We start from the raw sequence: 18,339 nt of genomic DNA on the forward strand, positions 1-18,339 counted from the left end.
GTGTGCTGTAATACCTACTAGGGGATAGCCAAGTGTGTACTATATTAAAGCGGAGTTCCACCCAAAAGTGGAACTTCCGCTTTAGGTATTCTAACCCCCTGACATGCCACATTTGGCATGTCTTTTTTTGGGGGGGTGAGCGGGGTACCTAGTTTTGACAGGTACCCGCTCCCACTTCCGCTCGGAGCGCCGCGTCGCCCTGAACAGAAGTTCTCCTCTCCCCCTCCCTCCCTGCAATCTTCTGGGACATGTCAGAGGTCCCAGAAGATTGCCGGCCAATCAAGACGCGCAGCGCGACTCGCGCATGCGCAGTGGGTACCCGGCTGTGAAGCCGCAAACTGTCACAGCCGGGTGCCCACAGCAGTGATGCCGGCGCCGAGGGAGAGGATCGAGGCTTCGGGCAGCCGCATCGCTGGACCGTTGGACAGGTGAGTGAAATGGCTGGAACTCCGCTTTAACTACTACTAGATAGTCAGGTGTGTGCTGTAATACCTACTAGAGGATAGCCAAGTGTGTGCCATATTAACTACTACTAGATAGTCAGGTGTGTGATGTAATAACTACTACACGATGGTCGGGTGTGTGCTGTAATACCTACTAGGGGATAGCCAAGTGTGCGCCATAATAATAACTACGAGATAGTCAGGTGTGTGCTGTAATACCTATTAGAGGATAGCCAGACATATGATGTTATAACTACTAGGATACAGTAAGGTGTATGCTGTGATACCTACTAGGAGATAGCCAGATGTGTGCCGTAATAACTACTACTCGATAGTCTGGTGTGTGCTGTAATAATTACTACTAGATGTAAAGTTGTGTGCTACCTACTAGGAGATAGCCAAGTGTAGGCTGTAATCACTAATACTGGATTGTAAGATGTATGCTGTATGGACTGTGCACACTGGAAGTCAAAAACTTCTGCTGTTTTGGGGGTTTTTTGTTCTGCTTTTCAATGCCCCTCTATGTTGTTAGCCTACAGTGTATGTCCATGTGTTTAGAGTTTGAAAAAAAAAAAACATCACTTGAATGTTCATTCATTCCAATGGCCAGAATAAATGAATATTTTGTCCAAGGGAATGAATGCTTGACACATTTGCAAAACAAGCTTTAGGTGCCTTTTTCTAAGCGGCTTTTTTCCTGCCAGGAAAAAGGCTTTCAGAGGAGCCCAGAGTGCATGATGCCATGATATGTGGTTTAATAACTACTGGGAAATGGCGAGGTGTGTGTTCTAATAACTTCTGGGAGATTATAGGGTGTTTGATGTAAAAACTACTTCTAGAAAATCAGGTGTATGTTGTACAAACTACTGGGAGTAACTTAGGTGTATGAGCTAATAACTACTAGGAGATAGCCAGGTGTATGCTGTAATACCTATTGGTTAGGTTTCTTTCAGCACAGTTTTTATTTTAAAACATATGTAGGTTTCTATTACTAACCACCTCCTGAAAATGCTAGTTTCCTGGCTGCCTCTGCCTTCAAAACTTTCTGAGGGGCTGACCATTAGGTGTAGGCAGAATGAATACATAACTCCTACGTTGTATGCTTATTCCGGGTCAGTTGACCCACCAAGACAGCCAGACAGCCTGCATTTTCAGAGGAGAAATCAGTAATGGCAGCCCATACATTTTTCTCTTATGCCTCTATTCCAGGGATCCTCAAACTATGGCCCTCCAGCTGTTGCGGAACTACCAATCCCAGGCATTGTAAAACTCTGAGAGTCACAGACATGACTAGGCCTGATGGGAATTGTAGTTTCTGAACAACTGGGGGGCCATAGTTTGAAGACCCCTGCTCTATTCTTACCTATTCCTAGCCAATTTCTGTACAGACAAAACAGATTAACTCACTGTAATCCTACATCTTTAGCTACTGATTGGTGAACCTACAAAGGAGCTCCAGCCCCCCCCCCCCCAAAAAAAAAATTAAAAGTCAGCAGCTACAAATACTGTGGCAGCTGGCTTTTAATATAAGGATACCTACCTGTCCAGGGATCCAGCAATATTTTTTACACAAACCAATTCTTCAATCAGCTTTGAGTGCAGGCGCCAGCATCTTAGGTAAGGTAAACTTGCAGTGAAGCCCTGTGGCTTCACAGCAGGATTCCTACAGGGCATTTGTGGGCCGTGCTGTGCGTTGTGAACAGTCTTCTGGGATCTGTGATGGGTCCCAGAATGCTTTGGGGGGAAGAAGGGGGGCAAACTGACCGGAAGTGTTTGTGAGTACCTGTCAAAACCAGGTACCTGCTCCCCCTCCCCCCCCCATAAAAGTGCCAAATGTGGCAGTGGAGGAGGGGGGGGGGAGAAAACTAACAAAACTTCTCCATTTAGGTGAAGTCCCGTCTTAATGAGAAAATTAATATGTAGTACATTCAGAGTAATAACATTTTCTTACCAACGAGTCCGGCCCTCCAATTGGGTTTCAGGCCCCGTGTGCAATCGAGGGAAAAGACCTGATCTCCGTTTTATCGGGCTTTTGGACTGTGTCTTAGTCCCAACAGCTGGGGGCTGTAAAACACATTTACAACAAAACAAAGCATATTAGTTAAAGGCAATACACATTTTAGAACATTCTTAAAAACAAATGTGCTGCACATGACAACCAAAGGAACGTATTGACTAACTGGGGCTTTTTTTCAGCGGGAACACAGGGTAACGCAGTTCCGGAACCTCTGGACCTGAATGTATGTAATGGCAGGGAGGTGCTGGAGGGACTATTGCTGCTGCTGGAGGATCTATTGTTGCTGGGAGAAACCTACTGTTGAGGGAGGAGTCTATTGATGCTGGGAGATCTAGTGTTGCTGGGGTGGATCTATTTTGCTGGGGGGGTATATTGTTTTTTAGCGGGAGGTTTATTATTGCTGGGGGAGATCTATTGTTTGTGGGGGGTCTATTGCTGCTGGCTGCAGAAAATATATTTTGCTGCTTTCCTTGTTATCATTAACAAATTCTATAAAAATTAAATAGCACCAGAAAATGATACTTAGTTCTGTATTTTCCAAAAGAGGTAATACTGAGAGGTGGGTAGGGGATAGAATCAAGGGACCATGCTTGGAGGTGCTTGGAGTTGGTTAGGGGGTGGAGAAAAGCAGTGACTCAAAAAAAAGCCCTGTGGCTAACTATTTACTCTTTAAAATTAAACGCAGTAACATTTGAATTATTTATGGCTATGGAAAGTGCTTGTTCATCACACGTACCAAATTATCTTTTATAAATGGTCAAATAAAAATGGCATATTATCACATTCATTAGAAAAAATAGATTTGTTGTCATTTGCTAACCTGCATTAAAATGACAGCTCATGTGCTGAAGTTCTAATGTAGTAACAAGTAACATGCTGATAGGTGGAGAGAGCGACAGAGACATAAGCTCATCAGTCTACTGCTTCTCCCCTTTCTGCTCAATCACAGGCAGTGGACGGGGTCCATGACAGCTTGGACTCAAAGGAAGTGAACTGAATAATATTAGCCATCATTTAACATAGAAGACTGAGACAATTTAGTGGCAGAAAAGATGTATTGAAGGGAACATCTCTGGATTATGGCTGGGTTCACACTTATGCAGTCTCTTGCATCGCATGTAATTTGTACAGACATCACACCGGATTCCTGTACAAATGACATACAAATTCATTGCGGTGCAAATTGAGCCTAACATTATGTATGGCTTAATTCTCACTGAATCCACACCAAAAACATGCAGGACCCTCTTTTTATCCGCACTGGAATTAGATTGCATGGGTGTCTAGACCCATGCGTTCCAATTCCATCTGATTCCACAGTTCGCACCACGTTCTGCAAACCGATTTGGGGGTGTCAACTTTATATTGACACCCACAATGGTTTGTAGAGCACAGTGTGAACTGCCTGCGATTCTGATGCAGGAGCACCAGCGATTCCAGTGTGGTTCCCGCACTGCATCAGTGTGAACCCAGCCTAAAGATAGGTATTGTAGAAAATGCTCCCATTTAAATGTTTCCTTTCAGGCTGGGTTTACACTGATGTGATGCGGGAAACACATTGATTCCTGTGTGCTTCCCGTACCGCATCAGAATCGCAGGCAGCTCACACTGTGCTCTGCGAACCACTGTGGGTGTCAATATAAAGTTAAAGCGGAGTTCCACCCAAAAGTGGAACTTCCGCTTTAGGTAGTCCTAGCCCCCTGACATGCCACATTTGGCATGTAAATTTTTTTTTTGGGGGGGGCGGATACCTAGTTTTGACAGGTACCTGCTCCCACTTCCGCTCGGAGCGCTGCGGCGCCCTGAGCATAAGTTCTCCTCTCCCCCTCCCTCCCTGCAATCTTCTGGGACATGTCAGAGGTCCCAGAAGATTGCCGGCCAATCAAGACGTGCAGCGCAACTCGCGCATGCGCAGTGCGTACCCGGCTGTGGAGCTGCAAGCTGTCACAGCCAGGTGCCCACACCAGTGATGCCGGCGCCGCCGAGACCAGAGGGAGAGGATCGAGGCTTCAGGTGGCCGCATCGGTGGACAGTGTGACAGGTTATTAACACAGAAAAGGCTGGAACTCCACTTTAATGACACTCCCAAATCAGTTTGCAGAACGCAGTGCGAAGTGTGGAATCGGATCGCATGGGTCTGAACACCCATGCGGTCTGATTCCAGTGAGGACAAAAAAAAAAAAAAAGGGTCCTGCGCGTTTTGGTGCGGATTCAGTGTGGATTGAGCCATACATAACGTATGGCTTAATTTGAACCGCACTGAATTTGCATGTCATTTGTACAGGAAACCAGTGTGATTCTTGTACAAATGACATGCGATGCGGTATACCGTGCAATATGAATCCAGCCTTAGGAGGCTATCATTTTTTATTTTTTTTTTTACTTTGACTGGAGTTCTGCGCAGAGCTAACATGGTTGGGCAGTTATAATATGGAAAATGTCTCTTTCATTGCTGAAGGAAAGATAAGACACAAAGCAGGAGCATTAGGAGCGACTGTGAGCTCCTCTCATTATAATCATGGATTGCTTTGTTTTTGTTCTAGGCAAAAGATATTTCTAATTTGGCTGTCACTTCAAACCTCCAATAGATGTCCATGGGACGTACACAGCTAGGTGTTTTATCATTCTGTTGTTTTCTAGAGCCAAATGACTCCAGGATAATGAAAAAACGTGTCTATAGCTTCTAATTTCAGTGCTGCTTAGATATCTAAATATAACCTATTTAATTATTAGCTGGTCTCCAAAACCAGGCTTTCAAAACCATTTGTTGTCTATGCCTGGCCTGATTTATAAAGTGTCATTTTTTTTAAAACATTTGGCATTTCTGAACTAGACAGACTAATGCCCAATATAATATTGTGCCATTATTTTAAAGAAATCCTAATTTAACGAGTCTGACCTAGATATCCAGTGCAATGCTTATATCCCTTGGCCATCTAGAGCCCAGGGCAAACTTGCCAAACTGCGCCGCCCAAGATGTGTGAGCATTATGTGTCAACAAAAATCCCCCCCCCCCAAAAAAAAAAAAAAACTGAACACGAATCTGCATGAGCATCCTCTAAGCATCAATTCCACTTCCTTCTCCCAGAACAAATCTGCCCCCCCTGCTGAAATCCCCCCTCCCAGAACAAATCTTTACCCCTCAACACAAACCCCCCCCCCAAAAAAAGAGCCCTTTTAGCACAAATCTTCTGCCCCTTTAATTTCCCCTTCGAGTACCCCCCCCCCCAAAAAAAATTCCCTTCCTAGCACCAGTACTCCCCAATCATCCTTACTAGAACAATTCCTCCCCCTCGCCCCCACCATGTCACCTCTTCTAGCACAAATCCCCCCTCCTAGCACAAATGCTCTTCTCCCATCTCCCGTCCCCAATCCTAACACAAATCCCCCTAAATCAACAACTCCCAGCACTTCCACCCAAATTTCCCTTCCTAGAACAATTTTTGCCCCCTGCCGCCCCCCCAAATTCCCCCACCCAACACAAAGCCCCCCCCCCCCACCTCACATGATGCCACAGTGCCTAAGGCAGCCGCCCCCCCTGCCCAACCCATGTCCCAGCCCTTCTTACACGTAAACCATCTACCCATATTACTTTTGGAGTAGGCATCTGCCCCAGTACAGTTACACAGAATGCCATGGGATGTAAAAACTGTACTAGTGTGTACAAGTGCACTAACCTTTAAGCATTCATTCTGCTGCATATTATTATTACATTAAACAATATATAAAAGTGTATGTCCAGTCAAAACTTTTTTTCAGTTTGAACAAATTGGGGAAAGATAAGAACCCGTGTCAGGTTTTATTGATTTGTGCATCATTAGAAAGATTTCCCTTTACTCACCATTCCAGTTACAATAGTTTCACCAGATAGGAAGTAAGGGAAAAAAACAAAAAGCGACAGAGGTGGAAATAAAAAATGCTATCTTCTAAGAGTATGGGAACTCTAGAACCACTGCCAGCTTTTTATTGCTGTCTGTGACTCTTTTGCAGGTTTTTCCTCATTTCTGGTTCCTCAACTTACAAGTTTCACCAGATGTCTGGTCTGGTGAAACTATTGTTACTATGATAGTAGGTAAATAGAGCTCTGCATAATAATAGAAAGCCAAGGGAGTTTATAGTTTTTCCGCATTCCATCCAAAATTAGAAAAAAAGAAATGGCTAGACTTTAACACCTGACTGCATGATTATCAGGAAACAGTGCCATGCTGGTATGAAAACAATATATGTATTTTTTCTCAATGTTACCCAATACACATTACTCCATTAGTTTCTACCATATAATAAAAATGAACTGTATTCATTCAGCTAGACCCACTGTCAGCACTACTCACCTATCACGTTCCAGTGCCACCTCTGCATTTATGGCATGTGCCCGCATACACTTCTGGGTTTTACCCTAAGTGCTGTACCCATGTAAATAACAGTGACTTCCTCCCCCTGATGGGACACGTCCAATATGAGCAGCGCAGCCTCCTGCTGGTTGCCATTCAACTCTTGTCTGCTTCCTTAAAATTTCCCTGTGTTTCCCAAGCCTGTTTCTAAGAAGTGTTCAGTACCTCGACCTCTCGCTTGTAACCTGGTGTCTGTGTCTGCTGCCTGCCTTAACCTCTGGCTTGTAACCTGGTATCTGTGTCCGTTGCCTTTCCTGACCACTGGCTGATATCCTGGTTATCTGTGTCTGCTGCTCCGGGTGGCTCTGAGGAAGAGGCGTATGCCTTGAAACGCGTCAGCCGTCATCCTAATAGGACAAGGGACATTCGTATGGACTATTCTCGATACTCAAGATTTTGAGTCCGATGTGGTTGATTTATACCTTTGCTTGTGAGTAACCATTTCTATGTTTTAACAATAAAGCCTATATTGAGGATAATGTGCTAGGTCGATGCCCCTTTCTTTGTGTTTCTTAACTGTGTCTGCTGCCTTTCCTGACCACAGACTTGTTTTCTGGGTATTTAGGTCAGCTATTTGTTCTGACTTCTGGCCTGTATCCTGATGCCACACTCTGCTCTGCTGTAAACCACAGACCAATCACCTGCTAAATTGCTACTTCATGGTGTCTTCCTGCTCCATGTTCTCTCTGATTCATGATGCTTAGAACAGGGGGAATCTGTGGGTCAGCATTTAGGGGAGTCCAAATCCCTACAAGGGGGTACCTGGTAAATACTGACTGGCCCTAAGACTCCACATCCTGGGGGATCCTGTTTCACTTTTTCTTTTGTGGGACCATCTTCAAACCTTTTTTATATTCTGATCCAGCAAAAAGGTCTTTTTTGATCTTCGGTGTTCCAGAGTGGGCCTGGTTCCACAGATCAAGCTTCCAGTGTGATCCTGTTCCACAAATCTAGCTCAAAGTGTTATCTGTTCCAATGCGATCCTATGTGGGTCCTGTTCCAGAGATCTAGCTCCTAGGTCTTACCTGTCCCACTGGGATCCAGCGTGGTTCCTATTGGGACATCCAATTTCAAGTTTTCGATCTGTCCAACGATGCTTTGCCCTATGGAAAGCCAGTGGCCAGCCTACATGTCTCAGGTATGTCTACTGTCTTTCTTGGGTGCTTATTACAGTTTAGCCGGAGGATTCACATCAGTACAGGCCTGACATTCACAGAGTGTAAGCCCTGATACTCGCAAGATTTACCAAACAGAATTAAAAACAAAAGCAGCATCATAAAAATCAATTGTAATGCAATTCTTACAGAGAAGGTGGTTTTTGTCATTTCAGCACTCGTATGCACAATGCCTCCACTCAAACTTCCAGATATTCCCCCTGACTGATGCTTTTTCTGGCTCCCCACCATGGTTTCCATGGAATGGCTGCGTACTCGGATAGCTCTCTTGGAAAAGAAAACAAAGAAAATAAAACAAATATATTTTGTTTGGGGTTTACCTGTGACTACTAATGCAACTTGTTTAAAAACTGGGACTAATGTGAAAGTACAATATATATGTAAAGCGCTGTGTAAATTGACAGGGCTTTACAAGTACCTGTAATAAATAAATAAAATACACTGATTATTTTCAATAAATGGAAATTCCTAAAACATAGCTTACTTACAAGATATTTCAGATTTTGGTATATGAAAAAAATTAGATCAACTAATCCTTTGCTTTGTCCTATGTCAAGGACACCGATAGTGAGATGTGTTTGTGTTTCTTATGGCTATTACAAGGGGGTCTTTCCGGTTGGATTTTTAATTGCTATGTAATATAAAAAACACAAAAGGAAGAGTGGACACCCATAATGGTTTGCATGAACATCCATAACTCCAACATGGCAAGGAGAGAACCAAGTAATTCGGGACTCTGGACTCACAATAAATTTGAAATATCATCGTTGGGTGAGCTCCATGACATCCAACCAAGGCTATCAGAGGTAAATTGAATGGGCTATTTAAATGTGGTAAACCTCCCACCAAGAGAGGACCCTGCTCGCTCTCACATCTGCATGACTTGCCTTACCATGGAAAACATCATTGGTATAAATAGGGTAGGGGCATCATCTCTTATATACAATATGTTGGAAAGTCTCAGTATTTCGCACTTCTGATGCAAGCTATTGCTCAATATCCTGTGATCTTTAACCCTTACACTGTCTGATTATGCAAGGATGTTCAGATCAGTTTTACCGCTTGTAAATATTGATCAGCAGTTAAGTAGACAGACTAATGAACACAGTATTGGTCGCCAAAAGATTACTACAATATTAAAGGAGTTCTTAGTTCATGGCTAAAATATTTTTCTGCTGTTAGTGATAAACCAAACATACTGAAATATGCAAAATCAAAAATTCCAGTTTTAACACAGAAAGCCAGACACATTTATCCGCAAAGGAGTGTGCAGATAGGTATTTGGTAATGTGTTCTAATCATTGGGTCTGTTCTCCGGTACCATCCATTACTATTTATATTATTTTAAATATTTATTAGCTATTGGTCAAGAGTGCTTTTACATAAACAGTCTGCTGGCCTCAATTACTGCAAGATTTGTTTTCACAATTAAATATTAAAGTTAATATATGCATGAACAGAAAGAGCATTTTTCATTAATTCTGCTTATAATAATGCCAATACACAGGCTAGAATAAATGACTACTAAAGTGCAATTTTACATAACTGGCATTTCACAAATATAAATGCATGGCATTACGGAAAATGTACTGGTATTTATGGAAAGGATAGATCATACCCAGATGCTTGATTCAGCATTTACTGACATTATGGGTCTATGCCGCAGATGAGGTGAACATAATTGTTCATTACTAGAGTATTTCAGAGCATGGAATTCCACTTGGCGTTTAAACTTTTATTTTGTAAGTTTATGTAATAAGCAGCTTGTGAGCATATTATTCATTTAATGTATTTATGAACCAATATTCTGAAATTTCTCAAAGTTTATTATTAAACTTTCCAAAATACTGCACGTAGGTATAGGTGTAACAATATGGGCCATTTGAACGTAAACACAATTATAAGTAATTATGGGGTTGATTTAATAAAGGCAAACAGGCTGTGCACTTTTAAGTACAGTTGCATCAAAGCTTAGTAAATGAGGTGAAGCTTCACGACTTTCCCCCATTTACTAAGTTCTTGAGCAACTGTACTTAAAAGTGCACAGTCTGTTTGCCCTGACTAAATCAACCCCAAAAGTATGTTCATGTACAGTATATATATATATATATATATATATATATATACGGTGTATATATATATATATATATATATATATATATATATATATATATTATCACACACAATTACTCAGTGGATGAGCTGCAAGTTTAAAAGTGATAGATCCTTCACTGAAAGGTGTACACATTAAGCAGGCTCAAATCTCACCGATACATTATACAGTACCAAACAGATGGAATGTGATACCAACAACTTATTGCAATACAATATTTAATAATATAATTTGTAATATTTTAACAGTTTGGAGCATCCCCTCACAGGCTCAGACAGCTGAAGCTTGAAAGAGTGGAGACTCTTGAAACTTTGGAATAAATAAAAGTTTTGAACATCACATCTTTTTGGTACAGGGGGTTCTTCAAAAGGTTTCTGCACTTTTTTTAAAATCTATAATATATATATATATATATATATATATATATATATATGAAAGTGTGGAAACTTTTTGAAGGCCCCTCATATTTGGCATATATATATATATATATATAGATATACACTATATATAATCTTTGTGGCAGAGAGTTGCCCTGCCAGTGTCTAGAAAGTGATTGTGACCCAGAATTCCCAACTAGGCAGGTTGAGGGGCCCCAGGGAGCTTGTGAAGTCAAGAGGAAACTGGCTTTTCAGTTTCCTCTGTTTTAAAAATTCCAGTTTGGGACCTGGAGCCTGGAAATTTCGAAGTGATCCAGGTGGGATGAAATCTCCAATCCTGGGTCCAGCTATTCAGTATAGCCAGCATACTAATTAGTCAGGTGTGTGCTGGGCTTTTAATAAGGACCTGACGGGAGGTCTGGCCCAGGAGTCAGGAGGGCTCCACATGGGAGTCAATGCAGCACGAGGCTGCTATCTATGTGTACCTGGTTGGTGAGTAAACAGTCTGTAGGAAGCAGACAAGGGTCTGGCATTTAAGGCCAGAGCAGCAGCGCTGCAAGTACAAGCCAGGAGGGCTATATGTTATTTATGGTAAAGGAGGAGAAATGCTGAAAACCCCTGCGAGGGAAACCTATGTTTGTGTTATTCTGAAATTTCTTTTTATTAAAAAATGAGCATGAAAAACCCTTAAAAAGAAGACAAGCGAGTGGCAGTGTCCTTAAACGCTCTACCTTTGATGCTAGTTCTCACATCTACTATAAATTCCGATCCATTGGGGTCCCATTTACTTTATAGAGGAACTCTGGTCACAGCTGGTACTAAAATCATCAGTGTTGGCTAGTGTCAGAAGAAAGGAGAGTGGTGACCTCCCTTTCCTCTGTCATGTAACTGTGCTCTGGCCTAGCAATTGGCTGCTAGACCCCAGGACTGTCATATTGGAGGAGGTCTAATATTTGTGTTTTAACTGACTTTCCAAACCTGACAACCAGAATAGTTGATGTGTAAGCTTGGTGTGACTCAGTGGGAGCTATCTTTTGTCTGTGTCCTACCCCACCAATAACAGGCTAGGCACGACGAGGTTCGGCCGCACACACAGACATGATCAGAAGGAACAGGCTACATATCATTTGAACCCATAGCAGGTCACTGTTAATCACTGTTTAAGTCTTCATGGAGCCTTATTTTTGTTTTTCGATCACGGCTGTGTTAAAGTGAACCAGTACTTTGGACATGTAGGACAAAACAACAGATGGAGAAAAAAGGGAGTAGCCCTATGTAAGCTCCAAGTCTGTCTGAGCTTAGCTAAGGACTCTCCCAAACCCCATGTGATAGTGTGGGGCCAATCCCTAAGCACCAGTGCCATCACATGATCCAGATACCCTTAAAAGAGAAGTATGGCCTTTTTTTTTTTTAGATCCATACTTACCTAGGTGGATGCAGCATCGGTCCGATGCTGCATCTGTCCCCTTCAAATGTAACACAAGATGTTACACAGCTACAAGTGGAGTATGAGATATTTTAATGCTGTCACAGGATGCCGGGTGCCAGCCTTAGGTCCACGACCAGACGTAAGCATATGACAAATAGACAATGGCAGCACAGCAATGACTAAGCACAGGTGTGTGAAATGCGTATGCTGAGATCATTAGGGGATGTGTGTGCATTTCGTGTCCTCGATTTTTTATGGATTCTGAATAAAGTGAAGATTTTTAGCTGGAAGTGCCGCCATCTATTTGTCAAGTGCTTTTGTCCCCTGCCGGCTCTGACTCTGAGAAAGGAGCGATCTATTTCCGCAGATCGCTGGGTTCTCACATCTCCCTGAGTCAGTCAGTCAGCAGCTCTCTGCTCTGCCCCCTCCTCGCTCATTGGAGTGCTGGGCTGTAGAGGGAATGGCTGGTTCAGGCTCTCAGCCTGAGCCGGGTGCCAGTCTAGGCATGTGGGCGGATTCCGGTTCCAAGGTCGTAATCTTGTCTGAACCTGGACCGGCTCTGTGACGTCAGTTGACAGCGGACTTCAGCCCACTGTGTGCTGAAAACAGGTCACTGGAGTGCAAAATGAACTTCATTCCTGTGACACACAGGAGAAGTACTGGACAAATTTTGATCCTAGTGAGTATGCATTGCAAAAAAAGGCACACATGAATTAAAAACTGGCAATACATTTTAACCCTAAGCAATCTCCAGAGAATGTTTATGGTTTTGCCTGCACAACCCATTTAACTAATCTGTACTGCTGTAAAATGGATCCAAATTACATTCCTGTGATTTAGAGAATAACATATTGCTTTTTAACACCTTATTTGTCTTAAATCAAAATATAATTGAAAGTGGCCTTGTAATGAAGACAGCATTCCCAAGCAATTAAAGAGCGCCTAGTGTATTAATACAAGTCAAATGCCTTGTCAGATAGCCATGGCAGCCAAAGTGATCCGCCAAAGTGGCTCAGCTTCTAGGTGGAGGTTGGGGGGGGGGGGGGTAAATGCTGATCAAACTCAAAGGCTGAGGTTTGAAATTTAAATACTGTTAAAAATCAGAGCTGTATGCTTTAATTAACCATTCTGCAGATGTTAGTATGCACAGTAAATGTCAGGACTGGCAGGGATCCCAGTATTTGAACATGCCATCTGGTCATGAGATGTCAATTAGAGAAAGCACTCTATATATGTATATATGTGTTCATGTTTAATGGAAAACATTGCTTATTTTAATCCATTGCTCTATTTAGAAGAAAATGTATTTTCAGAAATTGAAAGCATACATACAATATATACATTTATTTATTATTTTTTACATTTCTTATGCATGTACCATGACACATTGGGGATGATTTACTAAAGGCAATAAGACTGTGCTCTTTGCAAGGGAAGTTGCCATTCTGCAAGGGCATTTGCTTCAGAGCTAAGTAAATGAGGTGAAGCTTCACTTTGCAAAAAATATCCAATCACATACAGGGGGAAAAAAAAAAAAAAAAAACAGCATTTTTGCCTGCACATGATTGAATGATGGAAGTCATAAGAGATCCCCTTATTTACTAAGTTCTGGAGCAGATGTGAAACTGCACTTGCAAGGTGCACAGTCTATTTGCCTTTAGTAAATCAACACCATTGATGACAAAAAAAAGAAATTCTGTGGATGATAAAGCAGAGCTTTTGATATGTGGGTATAACCAAGCCTTGGTTTGGCTCTGATTGCAGCCCACTTGCCAACCGCAATACGTATATACTGTATACGTTATGGTTTGCAAGTGATTTACGAAGGTTATGGCTGAAGCCATTAACCATAAACTGGGATTTTGTTTTCTTTGCAGCCGGCGGCTAGCTTTCTAATGAAAGCGGTCATTAGCCACTGGATTGCTTTTAGAAGCAGCAGGAGGGGACGTCCCACCGACGCTGCTTGCCAGTGTTTCCTTGGGCATACCATTTTCACTGGCGATTAGACAGTGGTGGATTGGTCACAGAGGCGGAGAGAGACCAGATTGTCTCCGATTGATTCTTTGGCCTTGGAGGACCGGATCGATGTCATGATTTTTTTTTCTTGTTTTTTTCTCTTTTCCTCTTAAAGGTAAAGGAGAGATTTGGGGTCTTTTTGACCCCAGAACCCTCCATAAATAGGACCTCTGATCCTTATCTCTATCACAATGGATGTTTACATCCCTTGTAATAGGAATAAAAGTGATTAAAAATAAATAAATAAATGGGAGAGTTTAAAAGAAAAAATAAGAAAAAAAAAAGTAAAGTCCCCTCTTCCTTCCATGCTCGCGCACATAAGCGAACACATACGTAAATGGTCTTTGCACCACAAATGTGAGGTATCACCGCGAACATTAAAGCAAGAGCAGTAATTGTAGTGCCAGAACTCCTCTGTAACTATAAACCGGTAACCTGTATAAAAAATTTTAAAGCTTCACCTATGGAGATTTTTAAGTACTGTAGTATGTCACCATTCCAAAAAAAAATGTGTTTAAAAAACTGCTGCGCAAATACCATGTGACATTGCAATGATTGCCATTTTATTTGCTAGGGTCTCTGCTAAAAAAAAAAAAAATATATATATATATATATATATATATATATATATATATAATATATAATATAATGTTTGGGGGTTATGAGTAATTTTTTTTAGCAAAAAATACTGATTTAAACTTGTAAACAAAAAGTACCATAATTACAATGGAAATCCCCTGTGCTCTAAAACAATAAAAAAAAAAATGTAAACCAATAATATAACAAAGGCCACTACTTAAAATAATAAATATCGAAATAAGTGAAATACAAGCATATAAAGAATCTCATATATGTAAATCCACAGTAGCACTATAGTATCACCAAATCAAATCAGTGATCAGTATATGAATAATAGTAAAAAAAACAAAAATAAGTCATCCCATAACTGTCCTCCTGAAAAATAATAGTTCCAAATGGAAACAATAGACCCCAGTTATATAGATCAGTGGTCCTCAACCCTGGCCATCAGGGCCCACTAACAGTCCAGGTTTGCAAGATAACTGAAATACATCCCAGGTGATATAATTTGCTGCTCAGTGATTGCAGTACTCAAGTCTGCATCTCCGCAAGGTAATACTTCAAATCTGGCCTGTTAGTTGGCCCTGAGGACCGGAATTGAGGACCACTGATATAGATCACAAAAAAACTCCAGCACTACTGTGTGTCATTTCCAACCCACTCCTATCAGATGGCAACTCACCAAATAATGTTGCCCCTCATTCTCATGGTTGGGCAAATAGGCTAGAAAAGTCTATTAGTATCTTAGTAATAAGATAGTATTATTCTGCCATATAGGTTGACTGTAACCTTTACCAAGGTTGTAGGATATTGTCATATTATCGGTAATTACTAGCCGCTGCATATGACTGGTTTAGTCATTAATCTTAGTTTCTATCATGGAAATCAGGGGTTAATTGTACAGAGGGCGTGCTGGTGTCTCTGCTGCATGTGTTGGTGTGTGCACAGCACATCCTTAGAAATTGGTAACCTTGGAAGGGGTTAACAGTTTAGAGCCGGAGTAGTGATAAGCCAGGTTGCCAAGCCGCACAGTCACCCTATGTGACGAAGTCGGAAGTGACAAAACGCGTTGGGGCATGACTGTACAGCAGCCTAAATCATCACATTATCATTGTGAGAGCGAGTGGCATCTCTCCAAACAGCCCTTAGCCAGCGTGGAGGTGGTGAGACTAATGGGGGTCGCCTTACTATGTCATGAGCATTACAATTTTTGATACAAGTTTTTAACACATGAGTTGATTGGATTTAATTTTTAATAAAAGATTGAGTTTTGACAAAATTACACTAGTGGAGCCTTTCTCTTTTATGTATACCCACAGAGGTATACCTCTACTGCAAAAGGGAGGAAGAAGTGGATTGGCTTACTAAGGAATTTTCATTCAGGGGACTTGTCTAGCCTATTTGCCCAACCATGAGAATGGGGGGGGGGGGGTAACATTATTTAGTGAGTTGCCATCTAATGGGAGTGGGTTGGAAATGACACACAAAAAGTGCCATAAAAAGCTTGGTCTTCAAGTGGTTAAACACCAGCATCAGTCAGGCCTTTTTTGTTATCAATAGTGGGGAAGGGTTAGAACTGTCAAAACGTAAATGCTGCCTGTGTTCCAATAAAGGAGATTACTAACATCGATCTCTGTGATATCTCTTTCACCCAGAAAGGATATAACAGGAATTCCCCATTATGGGGACATAGACAGCAAAAAACAAAAACCTTGAAAGAGATTCAAAATAATCTTCATTTCACTAGAACATGATACTTTATTCCAGCCCATTAGATATGAAGTGGGGAAATGTTTGATCTATTCCTATTCAATGTGGCCCCCATTAAAAAAAACAAAAAAACAGGAGATGAGTAGCAGTCTACCGAATAGGGACACAGACAGCAATGAGGCTGTGTTCACACTTGTGAGATCACAGGCATCGCATGTGATTTACATGGCATTGCTGTGCAGATCACATACAATGCCTGTGCAATGCAAATTCAGCCACACAAACTGTATTGCTAAAATCGCATTCGCTTCAAAATGGCGCAGGACCCTTTTTTTGATCTGCACTGGAATCGGATTGCATAGGTATTCACACCCATGCGATCCAATTCCTGCACCATTTCACAGTTCGCTTTGCAATCTGTGAACCGTTCTGGGGGTGTCTATAACTTGACACTCACAGCGCCTCGCAGATGTCAGTGTGAACTGCCAGCGATTCAGGTAGGATGTGGGAACCCGCACAGGAATCCCGCTGGTTCCTGCATCGCACAAGTGTGAACCCAGCCTCAAACACTATACTGGAGGTGAACAGCAATCTCCCAAATAGGGACACAAACAGCAAATAAACCCTATCTACATTATATCTATTATCTCCATTATCTCTTCTTGAGGTCATTATACAATAAAGCATAGCATCACCATACCTCAAGTACATCTATTGTCACAGTTCCCTTTCTATCTGCAGCCTGTTTTTGCAACAAAATCTATGCCCCTGGTGTTTCTGTCTATAGACTGGCTACAGTTCCATACAGGGACTCCCTGGAGTCACAATGAAGTGTCCGCTCCTGGCCTGGACTACAAAGGTTTGGAAGGCGGGACCAGCTGAAGCACTTTCAGATTGGGGATGCATGCGCATTATGAGCTGGCTGCAGGGAATCATGGGAAATGTAGTACTGAAAAAGGAAGTCACCTAAAGAAACAGTGAGTGATCCCCATTCCAGAATTTCTGGGAAGAGCTGTGAGCAGAGAACTGCCAGTACAAATTTGTGTTGGCAAATATTTTTGGGGCAAATTGTTGCAAACTGGCCTGAAAATGTAATACTGCTTTAAGGCTAATTTTAATGTTTATAATTCAGTGATTAGGATATTCCTTTAAAGCTAGTGAAAAGTGGACATGTTTATAAGTTTCTACATGTATTAAATTACTGTTTTTATTATTTTAATAAATTCTTTAAACAAGTAATATACACAGATCAGCCATAACATTTGGATGACCCACCTAATATTGAGTAGGTTCCACTTTTTCCGCTAAAAAATTGACCTGACCTGTAAAAGCATGGACACCACTAGACCATTCTTCAACCATTTTTGCAGTGTGGCAGGGTGCATTATCCTGCTGAGAGAGGCCATTGCCATCGAGGAATACCATTTAGATGAAGGTTTGTTCTTAGTCAGCAACAATGTTTAGGTTGGTGGTACATGTCAAAGTATTATCCACATGAATAGCAGGACCAAGGTATCCCTGCAGAATATTGCCCAAAGCATCACAATGCCTCCGCCAGCTTGCCTTCTTCTCATAGTGCATCCTGGTGCCATCTCTTCCCCAGGTAGGCAACGCACACGCACCTGGCCATCCACATGATGTAAAAGAAATTGTGATTCATCAGACCAGGCCACTTTCTTCCATTGCTTAGTGGTCAGGTTCTAATGCTCACAAGCCCAAAGTAGGCACTTTTGGTTGTGGACACGGGTCATCAAGGGAACCTTGATCAGTCTGTGGCTATACAGCCCCATACGCAACAAACTGCGATGCCCATTTTTCTTATTCCAACACATCAACTTCAGGGACAACATGTTTACATGCTGCTGATATGGCTGATAGGTGTATATTTATCAAAGGTTGAATTCATTGCACAGTATTCACAGAGCATTCAGGATCTTCAAATAGCACAGCCCAGCAGTACTCGCTAGCGTTTGGATTGTTACTCTCTAACTAGGATTCTATGTAGAGTTCTACCATCTAGAAACCATGTGAAGTGTGGGGGAATTGTCTCCATTTGACTCATTCAGCTGTGTATTCTGAATAGACCTGA

At 41.8% G+C, this 18,339-nt stretch overlaps 1 protein-coding gene across 1 annotated transcript in view; it reads right to left on the reverse strand.

Moving 5' to 3' along the window:
• Window positions 1-18,339, reverse strand: part of RAP1GAP2 (RAP1 GTPase activating protein 2) — a 949,148-nt gene that overhangs the window by 25,895 nt on the left and 904,914 nt on the right. Inside the window, exons 18-19 of the mRNA XM_082245390.1 lie at window positions 8,156-8,293; window positions 2,395-2,507 (exon numbers count right to left, since the gene is read on the reverse strand). Of these exons, the coding sequence (XP_082101516.1) occupies window positions 2,395-2,507; window positions 8,156-8,293 (251 nt within the window). The remainder of the gene's footprint in view (window positions 1-2,394; window positions 2,508-8,155; window positions 8,294-18,339) is intronic.

This window comes from Pelophylax lessonae, assembly GCF_965119305.1.
Source record: "Pelophylax lessonae genome assembly, chromosome: 2".
NCBI lineage: Eukaryota > Metazoa > Chordata > Amphibia > Anura > Ranidae > Pelophylax > Pelophylax lessonae.